General features: G+C 40.5%; 1 protein-coding gene across 2 annotated transcripts in view; it reads left to right on the forward strand.

Annotated features, from left to right (window-relative positions):
• The window catches only part of INO80 (INO80 complex ATPase subunit), a 357,091-nt gene that overhangs the window by 190,692 nt on the left and 147,263 nt on the right, over positions 1-19,136 (forward strand). For both annotated transcript variants that reach the window (XM_073609688.1, XM_073609689.1), the window contains exon 18: positions 13,796-13,913. In XM_073609688.1, the coding sequence (XP_073465789.1) occupies positions 13,796-13,913 (118 nt within the window). The remainder of the gene's footprint in view (positions 1-13,795; positions 13,914-19,136) is intronic.

Genomic DNA, 19,136 nt, shown 5'->3' on the forward strand with positions numbered 1-19,136 from the left:
ATACTCTTAAAGCAAACCCATCTCTCCTCCGTATTCTTTGTTCCTAATATTTTATCCCAATTTATGCCTTTTTAGCAAGGTTTGTGGTTTAGAGAAGTTGGCTCTTTTGAAATTCAGTGTCTTTGTATTCCCTTTATGTTTCCTATTTGTGTGATTTATACTGAAACTAATTGACCTGTGATCGCTGTTACCTAAATTGCCCCGTATTTCCACATCCGCGATCTGGTCTGTATTGTTGGTAATCAGTAGATCCAGTAATGTTTTATTTCTAGTTGGTGCGTCTACCATCTGACCCATAAAATTGTCCTGCAAGACATTAAGGAACTGGCGAGCCTTAAATGAATGCGGTTCCCTCCGCCCAGTCTATGTCTGGATAATTAAAATCCCCCATTATGATAACACTTCCCATCCTTGCTGCTAATCCAATTTGTGATAGGAGATCCGTCTCCACTTCCACCCGCAGGTTAGGGGGCCTATAGCATACTCCCAGTATTATTTTCCCCTTATGTTCTTTCCATTTCCGGTGCTAACTGGAACATTCAGAAGTTCAGAAATCCTTTTGTAACCGATGCCAACAGTATGTTTTGCAACAATAAGGTTGCAAAGGTCTTGAGAGAGCTCTTTGCTTTTACCCATCACGAGATGTTCCTTGTGTGACACCTTGCCACTGAGACGCCTTTTTATAGGCCATCAGTTGAGACTGAACCAGCTAATATTAATTTGCACTAACAAGGGGGGAGGATTGCTTTCTGATTACTGATGTATTTCAGCTTGTGTTCTGGCTTTCCATGCCTTTTTGCACCTTCCTTTCTTCATGTGTTCAATACTTTTTCCCTGTGTCATTCCATTTTATTACATATAACGTCATTTCTGAACTTATTTGTTTTGGTTTCTTTGTGGTGAAATTGTCATGTCAATAGCACCTTTTGAAATATGTTTATCTAGAAAAAGTTTAGAAGAAAGAGTTTGGCTGAAGGGAACAGCACCACATCCCTTTAGAGACTAGAGGAAATACAGTACAAAATGGGACTTTAAAGGTGCTGGGAACCCCCTCTCAGAATAAATGTCAATACATAATTGAAGATAAAAAAGTTTTCATTACAAAATTAGTAAAAAAGACACAAAAGAGATACTAGGGGTATAACCACTTAAAAGCATGAATTTCTGTTCCTACACATAGTATTGAAACCATAACAAACACCCCTGGAGGTTGAGTTTCTTTCCCACATATAGTGTCATGCAGATATGGAAAATCATGAAGGGGGTTGTGTAACTAGTTAGCATTGAGGAGTCTTGTGCGTTATTGGAATTACCCAGACAAATCGCTCCACCAACTAAGAATGACCATGCATTCTGAAACTCAACTTCTAGGGGTGTTTGTTATGGTTTCAATACTATGTGTAGGAACAAAAATGCATGCTTTCAAGGGGTTATACCCCTTGAATGACTTTTGTGTCTCTTTTTCTATCTTCGTAATAAAAACTTTTTTATCTTCATTTTTGTATTGACATTTATTCTGAGGGGGGGTTCCCAGCACCTCTAAAGTCCCATTTTTGTTTTGTATTTTTTTTTTTCAAATATAAATTTTAATTTAATACAAACAGAAGGAGAAATCCCCTCATTACAGCAGAAATGTAAATGACAGTGAATACTTAGTACAGTGTATTTGACAACATAAAACGTGCAATCATATCCTTCCTGGCAGTCTCCAACATGAGAGCGGTTGCTATTAGGCTGTGCTATGGGATATTATGTTTGTACCTTTCTATAATGGACGGATTCTCATCCCAAATTTTTTCCATTAAAACCAGAAAACTGGTAGGTAGTGGGACAATAAGAAAGGGGGAAGAAGGAAGGGTGGAGAGAAGAAACAGAGACAGGGCGAGGTCTAGGTGGGATATAATCGTTCCAGGGCCTGGATTTACTATGACCCTAATAGTGTCGTCCCCTTAACGGAGTAAATAAAGATGTTCCATAAACTCCAGGTCTTTGTGTATTTCTCTCTGTTGTGTGGTGTGGTAAGTACCAGGTCCTCCATTTTTTTTTATATCTTCCACTATCTTCCTGACCCAAGGTATGTGGGAAGGCGGTAATTGCCCATCGTGTCTGTCAGCTCCGTAAGAGATAGCCATCGGTTCGACGTGACAAACTTGGAGGCCTGGTCACAGCCTGTGTTCCTCAAGTTTGCGTATTCCGCGGCGTGTAGGCCAGGTGTAAAATTCGGGTGACCAAGGATTGGATACAGCGGTGAGTTACATGTCATCAGGAGTGTTTGCATGGCTATGTGTGGTCCCTATCAGGGGATGGTATTTCAGTCTCGGAGGTAGGGAGTTATAGCACCAAAGCGCACTTTTCAATGGGATGATAGCCTGGGATTGTTCTATTTGTGTCCAGAGTTTGTGTGTTACATTTCATCTCCAGTCTAGTATCCTGCTCAAGTGAGTGGCCTGGTAATATTGTCTAATGTCTCGCACCGCCAGGCCCCCGTTATGTTCTGGGAGTGACATTTGAGCGCGGGTTCACCGGGGTTGCTTTTGAGTCCAGATAAAGTGGGTGAAATGGGCTTGTACCTGTTTAAAGAAGGAGGTAGGTATCTGTATTGGGAGGGCCTGGGATAGGTAAAGAAATTTCAGGAGGATGCACATTTTTACTAGATTACAGACTACATTAAGCAGTGGTGAAAAGTTGAGGGCGTATGTGCGCCTTATATCAGATGGGATATGTGTTTTTAAATATTTAAGAGCCGAGTTCGTCCATTTAAAATGAAAACTTGATTGAATGGTTAGTAAGGAACGAGGAGGGATAGCGACACCCATCGCTTCCGATTTGGAGAAGTTTATTTTCAAGTTTGAGATGGAACCATATGCGTCAAATTCCTTCAGGAAGTTAGGTAAGGAGATTGTGTGATTAGTCAGGGAAAAGAGTAAATCATCCGCGTATGCCGATACTTTACAGTGAGAGTCTCCAACTATAAGCCCCTGTATGCTTGGATTTAGTCTTATTTTACATAAGAACGGTTCCAGAGAAAGGGCAAAGAGGAGGGCCGACAGAGGGCACCCCTGTCTCATGCCGTTTCCAATAGAGAAAGGTTCTGATAACAGGCCATTCACTTTCACCTGTGCCGTCGGGTTGGCATAGATTCTGCTTATCCAGCCAAGCATCCGTTCACCCATCCCGATATGACGGAGAACTAAGAACATAAAGTTCCAGTTCACCCGGTCGAATGCTTTTTCGGCATCAGTACTTACAAATACACAGGGGGTTTTCTTGGTGTTTGCTATGTGTATGAGATTTAACACTTTAATAGTGTTGTCTCTTACCTCTCTAGTGGGGATGAAGCCTACCTGGTCTAGGTGGATCAAGGACTGAAGGTATTGTGCCAGGCGGGTAGCTAGGATTTTTGTAAATATCTTCAGGTCAATGTTTAAAAGGGATATGGGTCTGTAACTCCCACAGGAACCTGGGTCTTTCCCTTCTTTGTGGATCAGAGTGATGTGGGCTTTTAGGGTATCCCTTGGGAATAGAACTTCTGTGCCTACTGCATTAAAGAATGTTACCATCCATGGGCCAATAATTGGAAGGAGAGTTTTATAATATTGGACGGTATATCCGTCGGGGCCAGGGGCCTTGCCTGATTTCATGGTTCCGATAGCAAGTTGGAGCTCCTCTATAGTGATTGGGGAGTCTAGGTCATCTTGAACTTCTATGGGCAGGGAACGCATTTGGGAAGATGTTATGTATGTGTCAATGTCCGCTTGGGGGCGGGGGGGGGGGGGGTCCCTGTTCGGTAGGTTGTATAATGAGTGGTAGAAGTCCCTGAAGTCTCGTGATATGTGTTTCGGTAATGTGGATTTTGTACCATCCGGACGTATAATATGGGGGATGTAGGCTGTTGATTTTTGTTCCCTAACTGCTCTGGCCAATAGCTTCCCACATTTATTTCCTGACTCATAAGTCATTTTTTGGCATATTTGTAGCCTTAGCTCTGTATTGTAATAGGTCTGTAATCTGTTTGCGCAGTATCCCTAGTTCCCTCTCCAGGTCGGGTGTGGCGGTATGTTTGTGTTGGGATTCCGCTGCGGTAAGTGTGGCAAGTAATTTGGATAGTGAATGTTTTGTATTTTACCTAGAAAAATGGTGCTGTGTTCAATACATATTTTACCTACTATAGATAGATCTGTGTGTATGTGTAGCTACACACACACACACACACACACACACACACTATATATGCACCTTCAAATTAGCATCAAATGGTTGGGAAAGGGGTGGCAGAAGTGTTGGAGTTGTTTCAAGCACACCTTTATAACACCGAGTAAAAGCAGGAACACAGGTAACCATACACACCACTCAGAACACTGTTAGTTGGTTTCTTACTGATGGTTATTCTCCTCACATTAAAAAGAATGTCTTCCATCTCAGGGTACATTAAACAAAAACAGAAAGTTTGAGGCTTCTTGGCCAACAGTTTCATGGGAATTTTCCTTTCCCTGGTCTCCTGAAGGCAACCACAGCACCTCCATCCCAAACAGGTCTTCTATCTATCTATTAGTATTTGCATTTGCGTGGTGCTTTGTCCTAATAGAATGTTAAAGACACAGTCCACCTTTTTAAAAAAAAAAAAGGTGAAAGGTTCACCAGCGTGCTCTGTACAAGTCCCATCTTCCTCGTGGGTAGATAGGGCTTGTAGTAATGTTTGTAAGCAATCCTGTAAGATTCAGGTGGGATGTGTTTTACACCATGTTACATGTTACACCATAAAAATAAGTGTAACATGAAACCTGGTATAAAACATGAGCTTAGCCTTTAAAGTAGAACTAAAGGTAAAGGTACATTTTATTTCCATTTTGGATAAAGTAGCAGAGGGTTATAACCCCTGTCAGATTATTGTTTGCTATCTATATCACATTTGGGATATTTGGGATACTTCCTGTTCCATAGCCAAAACAAGCAGTAAGAGGAAATTCCTCCAAAGTGAGGGAATCCCTAGTTGACCTCGGGATCTCCAGAACTAATGCCCCTATTCGAAGATTTCCCCTTTATTGCTGTTCTAGTTACAACCCAAAATTTGAGATTTTATTTCACTTTCACATTTGGTGATAATGGTAAACAGTACAAATAGAGAGGGTGAATCCCCCTAATGGGAGCACAGACAGAAATACAAACCTGGCGGATGTTCTAATGCTTCTCCACTCTATCCAAAACAAAACAAAAAAAGGTTTGCCTTCAGTTATACTTTAATCTTCCTTCAGTTGTAGAACTAGGAGCACAGTCCTACTTGGAAAGTTTACTATCACTCACAAATCCTGGTTTGAGCTAATGATCGGGAACAAATCAGCATGGTTTCTAATCATGTGATCACCATAACAGCTTTGAAATAACCTGGTGTGGAATGTTGGCCAGGAAACCGTCACTCTCTTTTCCTAGCCAGACTCCAGAACCTTAAACGCTTACTTCTGCTCCACCCAACTTTAGTACTTGGTCTTAAATAAAAGACCACCCCTCCACCCCTCGTTTTTGAATATACAATTTTTTTTCCCCTTACCTTAGTAGTAAAAAGGTGAACTTTCGCCCAAGCCTCACCGCAGTGAGGTACGTCATTTCCTCTTCTGGCTCTACCACTCCTCCTTCTCCCGCCTGCTGCCTTCTGGGACCTGTGTGTGTCGACAGGGCTATTCAGAAAGTGCCACGCGACTCTCACATGCGCAGTAGGAAACCGGCTGTGAAGCCTGAAGGCTCCACTGCCGGTTTCCCTTAATTACAATGGCGACGCCTGCACCTGATCCAATGGATGGATCATCCTCTGGGGGGCCAACATCGCGGGCTACCTGGACAGGTAAGTGTCTTTATTAAAAATCAGTAGCTGCTGACTTTAAAAAAAATAACTTTTTTGAGGGTGGAACTCCGCTTTAACTTTCTGTCTCCCTCTAGAGTCTTTACCAAAATAAGAGTGCCAGAGTCTGTGCCAAATATTCAGTCTTCCATAACTATGACCTGCCCTTTATGAGGCCACTTGCCAATATATACATGTCTATGTGTGTGTATATGTAGAATATATGTATAGTCATTTACACTCTTACAACTGTTTTCGACTGACATGCTTTCTTTGACTGGTTACTTTACTTGGATCAATGTTCACTGCAAATGTTAATAAAACTATTCCATCCCATATTGCATTTCTAAAAAGTTAGCTGAAGCAATGCATGTTATTAAATTATAATGTTGCATGCTAATATGTTTTACTGCTATACATTAGGGATGAGCCGAACACCCCCCTGTTCGGTTCGCACCAGAACATGTGAACAGGCAAAAAATGTGTTTGAACACGCGAACACCGTTAAAGCCTATGGGACACAAACATGAATATCAAAAGTGCTAATTTTAAAGGCTTATATGCAAGTTATTGTCATAAAAAGTGTTTGGGGACCCGGGTCCTGCCCCAGGGGACATGGATCAATGCAAAAAAAAAAGTTTTAAAAACGGCCGTTTTTTTCAGGAGCAGTGATTTTAATAATGCTTAAAGTGAAACAATAAAAGTGTAATATTCCTTTAAATTTTGTACCTGGGGGTCTATAGTATGCCTGTAAAGGGGCGCATGTTTCCCGTGTTTAGAACAGTCTGACAGCAAAATGATATTTCAAAGGAAAAAAAGTAATTTAAAGCTACTCACGGCTATTAATGAATTGCCAGTCCTACAATACACATAAAAGTTAATTGATAAAAAACGGCATGGCAATTCCCCACAGGGGAACCCCGAACCAAAATTTAAAAAAAAAATGATGTGGGGGGGTCCCCCTAAATTCCATACCAGGCCCTTCAGGTCTGGTATGGATATTAAGGGGAACCCCGGCCAAAATTTAAAAAAAAAATGGCGTGGGGTCCCCCTCAAAATCTATACCAGACCCTTCAGGCCTGGTATGAATTTTAAGGGGAACCCCGCGCCAAAATTTAAAAAAAAATGGCGTGGGGTCCCCACAAAAATCCATACTAGACCCTTATCCGAGCACGCAACCTGGCAGGCCGCAGGAAAAGGGGGGGGGGACGAGAGAGCGCCCCCCCTCCTGAACCGTACCAGGCCACATGCCCTCAACATTGGGAGGGTGCTTTGGGGTAGCCCCCAAATCACCTTGTCCCCATGTTGATGGGGACAAGGGCCTCATCCCCACAACCCTTGCCCGGTGGTTTTGGGGGTCTGCGGGCGGGGGGCTTTTCGGAATCTGGAAGCCCCCTTTAACAAGGGGACCCCCCAGATCCCGGCCCTCCCCCCTGTGTGTAATGGTAAGGGGGTACAAAAGTACCCCTACCATTTCACAAAAAAAGTGTCAAAAATGTTAAAAATGACAAGACAGTTTTTGACAATTCCTTTATTTAAATGCTTCTTTCTTCTTTCTTCTATCTTCTATCTTCTTTCTTCTATGTTCTTTCTTCTATCTTCCTTCGGTTTCTTCCTCCATCTTCTTCTTCTGGTTCTTCCTCCGGTGTTCTTGTCCGGCATCTTCCTCCGCGGCGCCGGCGTCTTATTTCCTTCGTCTTCCGCTCTGCATCCAGCATGATGGGAGGCTTCCGCTGTGTGACGCTTCTCCTCTTCTGACGTTTCTTAAATAAGGGAGGGCGGGGCCACCCGGTGACCCCGCCCCTCTGACGCACAGGGACTTTCCTGTGGCATTCCCCGTGACGTCAGAGGGGGCTGACAGGGAGGTCACCGTGCGTCAGAGGGGGGCGGGGTCACAGGGTGGCCCCGCCCTCCGTTATTTAAGAACCATCAGAAGAGGAGAAGCGTCACACAGAGGGAGCCTCCCATAATGCTGGATGCGGAGTGGCCCAGAAGACGAAGGGAAGAAGACGCCCGCGCCATGGAGGAAGATGCCAGACGAGAACACCGGAGGAAGAACCAGAAGAAAATGAAGATGAAGGAAGAAACCGCAGGAAGATAGAAGAAAGAAGAAGCATTTAAATAAAGGAATTGTCAAAAACTGTCTCTTGTCATTTTTAACATTTTTGACACTTTTTTTGTGAAATGGTAGGGGTACCCTTACCATTTCACACAGGGGGGAGGGCCGGGATCTGGGGGTCCCCTTGTTAAAGGGGGCTTCCAGATTCCGATAAACCCCCCCACCTGCAGACCCCCACAACCACTGGGCAAGGGTTGTGGGGATGAGGCCCTTGTCCCCATCAACATGGGGAAAAGGTGTTTTGGGGGGCTACCCCAAAGCACTCTCCCAATGTTGAGGGCATGTGGCCTGGTACGGTTCAGGGGGGGGGGGGGGGCGCTCTCTCCCCCCCCTCTTTTCCTGCGGCCTGCCAGGTTGCGTGCTCGGATAAGGGTCTGGTATGGATTTTTGGGGAGACCCACGCCATTTTTTAAAAAATTTTGGCACGGGGTTCCCCTTAAAATCCATACCAGACCTGAAGGGTCTGGTATAGATTTTGAGGGGGACCCCACACCATTTAAAAAAAAAAAATTTTTGGCTGGGGTTCCCCTTAATATCCATACCAGACCTGAAGGGCCTGGTATGGAATTTAGGGGGACCCCCCACGTCATTTTTTTTTAAATTTTGTTTCGGGGTTCCCCTGTGGGGAATTCCCATGCCGTCTTTATCAATGAACTTTTATGTGTATTGTCGGACCGGCAATTCATTAATAGCCGCAAGTAGTTTTAAATGACTTTTTTTCCTTTGAAATGTCATTTTGCTGTCAGACTGTTCTAAACACGGAAAACATGCGCCCCTTTACAGGCATACTATAGACACCCCCCAGGTACAAAATTTAAAGGCATATTACACTTTTATTGTTTCACTTTAAGCATTATTAAAATCACTGCTCCTGAAAAAAACGGCCGTTTTTAAAACTTTTTTTTTTGCATTGATCCATGTCCCCTGGGGCAGGACCCAGGTCCCCAAACACTTTTTATGACAATAACTTGCATATAAGCCTTTAAAATTAGCACTTTTGATTTCTCCCATAGACTTTTAAAGGGCGTTCCGCGGCTTTCGAATTTGCCGTGAACACCCCAAATTGTTTGCTGTTCAGCGAACTGGCGAACAGCCGATGTTCGACTCGAACTCGAAGCTCATCCCTACTATACATGCTAAGCTTTATAAAAGCACTACAGTGAATATTCACTAGGTGGCAGTGCTATATTACAAATCGCTCCTGATGTCCTGATTTCCATTCACAAGGCATTACATTTACTAAGGGCTTGCTCACATCTACGTTTTTAGTTTTTTCTTTTTTTTTTTTTCCCCCCTGAGGCACATAGGACTGAAAAAGCAAAACTTAAGAATTTTTAAAAAAAATGTATTTTCTGTCATTTTTCTCTAAGCAGCTTTTATGTAATTTTTGGAGCCAAAAATATTTAATATTTAAATTTTTCTACGTTAAATTACACTAAAGGGTCATTTTTTTATGAAACAGCAGAATGTTAACTCTAAAACAGAATGCATGCCTTTTCATTTAGGAAATATTTTTTTCACCACTGTGGATGCTAAATTGCCAAGCTTTCAGGTAAAACAATCAGTTTGCATACATTGTTAAAATAAGATTAAGATGAGATCAAGTCGGGTTCACAAGGACACAAAACATCACATTTAGTGAAATTTTTACAGATTTTAGATCCCCAAAGCTGCCCATAAATAGATTGAAATTTGGATGGAAATTCAGCAGGGATCAGCCGAATTCTGATCCATGTATGGGCACTGTGGTTATACAGAAGTCAATCTACTGATCGACGTCTGTACAACTGCCCTGATGGAACATTTTCTCTTGATCAGTGCTGCTGATAAGTGTATTTTGATGGCGGGGCAGCCTCCCCCCCGTCACAATACAATGACACACATTTAAGGTGGATGGGGGAATTGGGTCAGTTTTTCTTTATTCAACCTGCTGGTTGAACCAAAAAAATGTACTTATTTATGACCAGCTTTAGATTTGGAAAGATATTGGGATTGATGATGTGACCATGTGGTGCCAAAAGTAAACAAAGGTATCATCTAGATTTCTAGATTATAATTTATAATTGGGATTTTGTTTTTTACATTTACATACTTCCCGAGGTGGGAGAGTCTGAAGCTGTGCCTTGCAGCTGTGCAGCAACAGAAACCTTTTAAGCCCAGAATCTGCTTCACTCCTAAACTTAGTGCTGTTACTGAGAGTAGGGGGCACCAGCACTAATTGCCACCAGGTCTTTCAGAAGCCTTGAGTCCAGATGCTGTTTTAAAACACTGGGATGAATAGATACTCCTTACTAGAGGCACTTTGGAATCAAATAGATAAAGCATTTAAAAAGTATTTCATAGAAAAATGGAAGTTCCCTATTTTGCAGGATTCCTAACACCTATTGCCCCAATGTGGGACTCTTTCCATTGTTGCTTATATGACTTGGTAGACTAGTGAGATGTGGTATTGTTGTGAGACCATAGAGTTTGTTGGTTCCCACAAACCATGGATTTGCATTTTTTTTTAAATGCCCATTTTAAAGCAGAAATCCAGGTAAAAATACAATTTTAATTTTCTGCTCACATTAATCTTATAGATATAAGCATACAGTTGTCACCACTATATTAAGGTTATCTTTGTGCTCTTTATACAATTTTCTTGTACAACTTTTCTTTAGATTTACCAAAACCATATAAATACCTAAACACTTTCAGTTTGTATGCAATCAGGCAGGTCCTTGCATTATATGAAATTGAAGGTAAATCTAAACGAAATTGAATAAGAAAAATGTATAATGTATGGCCAGCTTTAGAATGGCTCTGCTGATGGTCTCATACTTCTGATCTCTTCCTGTCAGTCTGGTTACTGCTAACCTAATATAAAGGTGGGTTACTTATACTAGGTATAAAAATATATGTACTAGGTTTATTACTAGGTATATTAAACCTATATACTAAGTTTAAAAATATAGTATATCTTGTCCCGTTGCCATGGTAACAGATTAAATGACTTACAGAGACACCCATTCTAAGGCTTCAAAGAGAACTAAAAAGAATAATAAACTGACGAGCGGGACAACCTTGTGGACCATACCTCTACCTTTCAACCCTTTTTCTTCTTTCTCTTTCCTTTTCTCCACCTTATGATTAAAGCTCATTATCAGAATTTATTTGACCTATATACACTCTACTTGTAAACAATATGTATAGTAGGTATAAATCATTTAAATACCTACAAAAGTAACTAAGGAAATGATATATATCTTTAATTTAGGTTTACGTGAACCCAATGTTTAATATTTGAAATTTCATGATATTTACCTATATAAACCCTACTGTAAAACAATGAGCTTACTTTATAGATCCTTGTAAACTTACTTTATGTATCTTTATAACATTGTATACTCAATAAACTTCTTTTGACAAGGAAAAATATAGTATATCTAACTATTTTTGCTGGATACATTACATATTTATATACATTTTTAAACATTTTCCTGGATTTTTGACACTACTATTGGCATCTTTTCTGGTTCAAACGTTTTTATTTGCGCCCCCCCCCCAACATCCTCTATAACAGGTGGGCGAAAAAGTAGGGACAAACTCATTAAGCCGCTTGGGGGCTTAATGCCAGTCAGTCACTCTGATGTTATGGCGGTGCATTAGTGAATATGGAATGGACAGCTTGCACATCTGGAAAGGCAGCATTGATGCTGAAAGATACTGTGTATCCAGGTTTTAGAGCAGTATATGCTCAGGCAAGACTGAGACAACATTCCTCTCTCAAAACTCCAGCAACTGGTCTTCTCAGTTCCCAGACGTTTATAGAGTGTTGGTAAAAAAAGAGGGGGATGCTACACCGTTGTAAACATGGTCCTCTCTGAACTTTTTTTAGCATTGGGGTCGTACTTTGCCAACTTTTTGTTGCCCTGTCCTAACTTTTTTGAAATGATTTGCTGCCATCAATTTCAAAATTACCTCATTTTTTTTTATTAAAATGGTACATCATCTCAGTTTAAACATTTGAAATGTTTTCTATATTCGGTTGCGAATAAAGCATGGGTTTATAAGATTTTCAAATCATTGCATTCTTTTATATAGATTTTTATACAACATCCCAACTTTTTTGGAATTAGGTTTTTGTAGCTTGTTGATCATGTGGGAGTATAACCTAGCTATGAGGCCAGTGAATGGAAATATTTGGTACACGTGTTTTCAAAGGAAGTGAGTTGGTCCACGAATGTCCATGACTGGATTAAACAAATATAAAATAATGAATGTTGAATAAAGGATAATAGCGGGGCAGTGCTTGGAGAAGACTAAACATTTGTTTTAATTGATTCTATATTCATAAGTCCTGGAGTGAAATAGGGTTTGATAGGTAAATAAATAAAAATACTGTGCTAGAAATTTAAATAAGCAAAAAGGTGCAACAAAAACCATCAAATATCCCTATGGTGTAAATTAAATAATAAAAAATATATGTTGCGCTAAAACGTGAACAATGACACATAGAGTGATACGATATGCAAATATCAAATACCACATACGTGATTAATCAAAAATTGTCCATGTGTATGAATCAATAGAAAAAAATTTAGTGAAAAAAAAAAACAGTGAGTGAAAAAAATAAATGAATATAGACAACTAAGTCCAATATAAGATATTAGTTCCAGTGCCCATCAGCTTTCACTGTAGTCAAGGGATAGAATATCTTGTTTGCAGAAGAGCAGATTCTGTAAGTGAGAATCCTTACCAGAGCGCGTGGACCCCCTTGAGAGCAGAGTCACAAGCGCAAGTGGATTAAGCCCTCTGCAGGGATGAATGGATCTCTAATACCTCTAGCACCTCTGACGTCTTCCGATGGGAAACGAGGGATCGCTTCAACAAGGAGCGGTGTGAAAATAACACAACCGGCAGGTTCTCCAGTCTCTAAAGCCTCCGGCGTCTTCCAATGATGAACGAAGAATCGCTTCAGCAGGGGGCAGTAAGTGAACAACCCGACCAGCGGATCCTACAGTCTGAAAAACATACACCCGGGCTCGGAGCCACGAGTGTAAAAAAAAGAAAGAAACAAGCTCCAATCGTAAAGTAACGCTTAAAAAAAGGGGCCTTTAATGCTTTAAAAACAGGCGGTATAAGCCGCAATGTAACATGTACAAAACAAGACAAATAAAAAGCCGGCAATAGTAAAAACAAGCAAACACCCATGTGTTGGGGTCACATGTGGCGTGATGGCGTCAGCACATAATCACCCTACATGTTTCCTAATACCTTACATCTTCCTGGGGTTTGATAGCCCACTACGATCAGAGGGTTTAAGCCATTAAATATTATCTATGGAGAGAGGGTCGAAGTCTGCAACTTTGAGACCAACCCAGAATGGAATTTCCCAGGTAGTGTGATACTTAGTAGTAGTATTTGGGCTAATTGGGAAGCCTGGTAATAATTCAATAAATGAGGTAGGTCTAGAGCACCACATGCTCTTGGCAAACATAAAGTGGCCTTTGGTAACCTAGGTTTTAAGGACCCCCAAACATAGTGGAATACAGTATATGCTTCTGGAGAGCCTGAAAAAAATGTTCAGGGACTATGACCAGTAGTACGTGGAAGACATACAAGTTTTGTGGTAGTAAGGTCATTTTTACTACAGCCACTCTCCCTAGCCAAGAGGTCAGCAAGGGTGCCCATTTCATAGACCTATTTTTATATTAGTTGCTGTAATGACATGTTACAAGACTTTTTTATATAGTTTTGGTTAAGCTGTATTTTTCCATAATAGTAATAGTATTAATGTTTTAACTGATGCTTTAAAGCAAAATCCCTGAACATTGGTAAACTTATAATACATTTTTTTCTAGCTATGGGCATTGCTGCACTTTATCATGCCTACACTGTTTGACTCCCATGAGGAATTCAATGAGTGGTTCTCTAAGGATATTGAAAGCCATGCCGAGAACAAGTCTGCCATTGATGAGAGTAAGTGTTTGTTTCTTTTAAAACTCCCATTTATAAAATGTGTAAAGGCTTACTTATTTGGGCATTGCTAGCAGTAGTGCAAAGAGCAGTAACCCATAGCAGCTAAATAGGAATCATAAAGGGAATTCAGACTGACTGTTATGGGTTATTGCACTGTACACCTTTCCCTCTTTGTACTGACATAGTAAATCAAAGTCAAATACTTTTTTTACATTAGTAAATTAGCATAATAAATGGACCTCCCCTACACACTAATGCTGGCAATAGGTACATAGTTAGGTTGAAAAAAGACACAAGTCCACCTAGTATAACCAACAGCAAAAAATCAAACCGAAAACCTTTACATACACAATACTTTACCCACAGTTGATCCAGAGGAAGGCAGAAAACCCTAACAAAAAATTATCCATAAATAATTGGAATTCCGCGCTTTGGTGTAGGGTGGGCTGCTGCCTCCCCAAAGAAATTCCACAAATGAAGTCATGTATTTAAAATAAAAAAAAATCTACTGAGTTGGCCATAGCCAGTTTTGGAGGGAGTCTATTTTACATTTGCACTGCTCTTGCTGTGAAGAAGCCTTTCTGTATATGGAGGATGAATCTCTTTTCTTCCTGACGTAAAGCATGCACCCTCTTCTCCCCCCCCCCCCCCCCCATACTCTCTAATGACCTGCAAGTACGGACCACTTGTGTATTTATACATGAAGATCATATCCCATTAATCACCTCATCTCGAGAGAATAACTTAAATTCAGATACCCTTTCCCTGAGCTCCTTTATGCCTCTTATCAGTTTGGTTGCTCTTCTCTGACCATTCTCTAGTTCTTTGATATCCATTTTGTGATCCGGTGCCATATAATTAACTGCATATTTCTGATGAGGTCTTATTAATGCTTTGTACAATTGTAAAATTATGTCTTTCCCCCTGGAGTACATACCTCTTTTATTACAAGAAACTATTCTGCTAGCTTTACAAACTGCTGTTTGGTATTGCATGCTATTATTAAGTTTATGATCTACCAGAACACCCAAATCCTTCTCAACCATTGACTCTCCCAGCTGTTCTCCTTCTAGAATGTATGATGCATGCATGTTTTTAGCCCCCCAAGTGCATAACTTTACATTTGTCAACATTAAACCTCATTTGCAACATAGTTGATCAATTAAATAGTTCATTGAGTTTAGCTTGTAAGTTGGAGACATCCTATAAGTATGTTTTTTCACTACATCATGCATGGTGTCATTTGCAAAAACAAAAATGGCACTTTTAATGCCAATTTCTATATAATTTATAAATAGGTTAAAAACTGAAAACCCTTCCAAGATATTATATTTGACACTTTGCACAACTTATGGTACTGTGTGCCAGTCTATGGGTTTTTTACTGCTATCCAGAGTTCTGTGGAGGAACAAGCACACAGGACGTACTATCCTGTGCTCTATGGGTTCCAGCATGTAATGCCCCTTAGCTTTTTGAAAGCATAAAATACATTAGTGTGTGGAAGAGGCCCATATATTTATACTAACTTGACTTTCAAGTGTAGCTTTGTACATATTAGGTGTTTTGTAAAATGTGTTTAAACCCTAGCAATGATATCAAGCCATCCCTGAGTTCTCTTTGTGGACTGCAGACTACAGATCATGTTATAGAGATGATGGGGGGTGTTCTGTAGTCTTAACACCCTTCCTGTCTTAGGGTGACAATGCTGCTCATCCTTAAATACAGTGCAGTGAGTGAGAATTGTCACCCTAGGACCGAATTAAAGATGAACATAAATCAAAAAAGATGGACAAAAAAAAGAATGGCCTGGTAGTTCACTTATCCATAACTCTTCTTAAGGAGGGCCTAGCAAGCATCTTCTTAATTCATGCGGAAGTGAAGCCTGGACACCCTTGCTTCTTTCAGGAGCAGGGTACACATGAAATTTCTGAAACAATGTCACAGCTTTTCATGACAGGTATTTTCTCAACATATGTGCTAATAGTGCTATATTACAGCTCTGAAAAGGTATTTATTTATATTTATACTATTCCTCCATATTTTGATAGCAGTTTGTGGGAGAGTTTTCACATTATTTTTTGAAAACCTATTTATTAATGAAAAGGATAAATTACAATGACTCTTTATTGTGGCAAAATCAGGGGGAATTTGAAGAAAACTAATACATTGGGTAGAACTGAGGATCCTCTGTAGAAAGCATATTTGAATAAAAATGAATGAACTAATATATCCAGACTTTTGACCCATCAAACCAGATTAAAAATAAACCCATTTTGTATATATTTTTCTTGATGTTCTTGGCCAATTAGCTAAATGTGAAATATAATAAATATATTTCATATTGACCACCTTGCAAAAGGACCAGGTTTCTGGAGGCTCAGGCAACAGCTATTGCTCTGACATGCATCTGAATATCAGAGCGGTCTGATTGCATATACTGCAGTAAGACTCACAGAACCTTAGTAAAACCTGGGGAGCTGTACCTTGATCCCACACTATAAGACAGACTTTAATATTGCTTCAGGCACTGGATCCTGCTTGGGTGCACACCTCGACACTTGGTGCAACTTGTGTGGGTAGCTGCAGGGTGCTATACAGATCCAGGGCCATGGACCATCCCTATGGAACCCAGTCCCTGAATACCCCTTCGGGGGTATGCCCACCATGAGGGGCAAAGACTGGACCTCCATATAGGGACCAGCGACATGGACAAGGTAAGATAGGGTCACCCTGTTTATTGGACTGTTACTGTAGCCCCATAGCAAGAGTGAATATCTCTATAACTTGCTATTCACTGATTATGTATATTATGAATAGGATTTTGTTAATATGTTCAAACTTTCAGGAAACCATGAATGTGTGAACTTATTCGCTTGTACAGTAATACATTTTCAAACTTGGCACCAAAATTCCACCACTAAGAGCTTAGTCTCAGGTGGATGACTAAAAATGGTACATCACTCCACAGGTCACACAGTTTACCGCCACTAGCTAGAGCATTTATAAGGTACCCAGGTGCTTCCTACTGCCCTTTTGCCACATGACTTTGCTACAGGATGATTGACACCGGGGTTGATGTGTACACCTTCAAAGATGTGATCACTCCATTTCCCACTGTACTCTGAGCACCCCATAGGGGAATACCCTCACTGATGGCATTAGTGGAAACCAGGCACAAGGGAAATGCAGAAGAAATGCAGACAAACATTTGCTCTGTCAAGGCCTGCAAATACTCTCAAATCGTTCAGAGTGGTGATGCTTCCCTTGCACTGGAGCAGGACCCTATTTTAGCAACAGTCTCTACATCTAATTCTAGCTCTATTTCAGGCACACAACAAGTGGCCTAACTATACTATATTCATGACATTAAATATTAGCATAGAAAGACATACTAACAAGAAAAAAATGTCTTTTGAAAAGGCCAAAGGGTCACCATTGTTGGCATTCTACACACTACAAAGAATGCACCATGCATTATGCACCATGTTTGGCATTCTACACACTACAAAGAAGACAATCAGAAATGTAAGAGCACAGTCAGGGCAGCTAAAATAGACCACAAGCGACACATAACAGAGGAGAGTAAAAAAAACAAAAATGTATTGGCCCCATAAAGCATTATTAGTATAAGTTGGTTACAAGTGACAAGGAGAAGGCAACTGTATTAACCACTTCAGCCCCAAAGCATTTACCCACTTCCTGACCAGGCCATTTTTTGCGATACGGCACTGTGTCGCTTTAACTGACAATTGCGCGGTCGTTCGACGTTGTACCCAAACAAAATTGACATCCTTTTTTTACCTACAAATAGAGCTTTCTTTCGTTGGTATTTGATCACCTGTGCATTTTTTATTTTTTGTGCTATAAACAAAAAAAGACCGACAATTTAAAAAAAAGCAATATTTTTTACTTTTTGCTATAATAAATATCCCCAAAAACTATATAAAAAAACAAATTTCTTCCTCAGTTTAGACCGATATGTATTCTTCTACATGTTTTTAGTAAAAAAAATTGCAATAAGCATATATTGATTGATTTGCACAAAAGTTTTAGCGCCTGCAAAGTAGGGGATAGATTTATGGCATTTTTATTACAATTTTTTTTTATTTTTTTTTTTTACTAGTAATAGCGGTGATCTGCTACTTTTATCAGAACTGCGACATTGTGGCGGACAGATCGGACACTTTTGACACTATTTCAGGACCATTGACGTTTATATAGCGATCAGAGCTAAAAATAGCCACTGATTACTGTATAAATGTCACTGGCAGGGAAGGGGTTACCACTAGGGGGTGATCAAGGGGTTAAATGTGTTCCCTCAGTGTGTTTCTAACTGTGGGGGGAATGGGACTGCCTGAGGGAGGAGACCGACCGCTGCTCTTAAGTACTAGGAGCAGATGATCTGTTTCTACTCCCAACAGAACGGAGATCTGTCTGTTTACATTGACAGATTCCCATTCTGTCCTTCCCAGTAGCCATCGCGGGTAGTTGGTGGCCGCCAGCCATGCAGATTGGCTCCTACGTCACACGGCAGGCGCGCCCCCTATACTCCTTAAAGTGCTCACCGTACAGATACGGCGATTCGGCAAGTGGTTAAATGCAATCTTCTCAATTTTTTTAGAAAAGTAAAAAGTAAACTAGGTGGTATTGTTAGCAACACAAAATGCAATGTACCCTTGTGGCTAACAGAAGCCAGTGTTCAGAAAAGACTTGAAACACTTAATATGAATAAATCACCAGGACCAGATGCTTACACCCAAGAGTCCTTAAAGACCTTAGCCATGTTATAGCCAGATTGTTATTTCTAATTTTTAAGAACAACTTACTGACTTGAATGGTACCAGTGGATTGGAGAAAAGCTAATGTGGTACCAACGATACATACCTGGAAATACAAATTACACCTGATCCTATAAAATATGTCCAACTGAACCGGGTGCCTCTATTGCATAAATTCAGAATCAAGAGTGCGATATGGTCCAAGCTAAATGGGTTTCCCTGATATTGTATACTTAGACAACTAGGATCAGCTTAGCTACATTACAACTTGATAAAGATCAGGGTTGCCTTGCTGTACCACATTCTAGACACTGTTATATAGCATCCCGAATCCAGCATTACTAGTGCCATGGACAGCCCCTAGTCCTGCTCTGACATACTTGGAAGCAGGTTTCACCCATATTATTCCTACCCTTCCATCGATAATTCTACTTAATACTCTACG

Source organism: Aquarana catesbeiana, linkage group LG13 (assembly GCF_042186555.1).
Source record: "Aquarana catesbeiana isolate 2022-GZ linkage group LG13, ASM4218655v1, whole genome shotgun sequence".
In the NCBI taxonomy this organism is placed as follows: domain Eukaryota; kingdom Metazoa; phylum Chordata; class Amphibia; order Anura; family Ranidae; genus Aquarana; species Aquarana catesbeiana.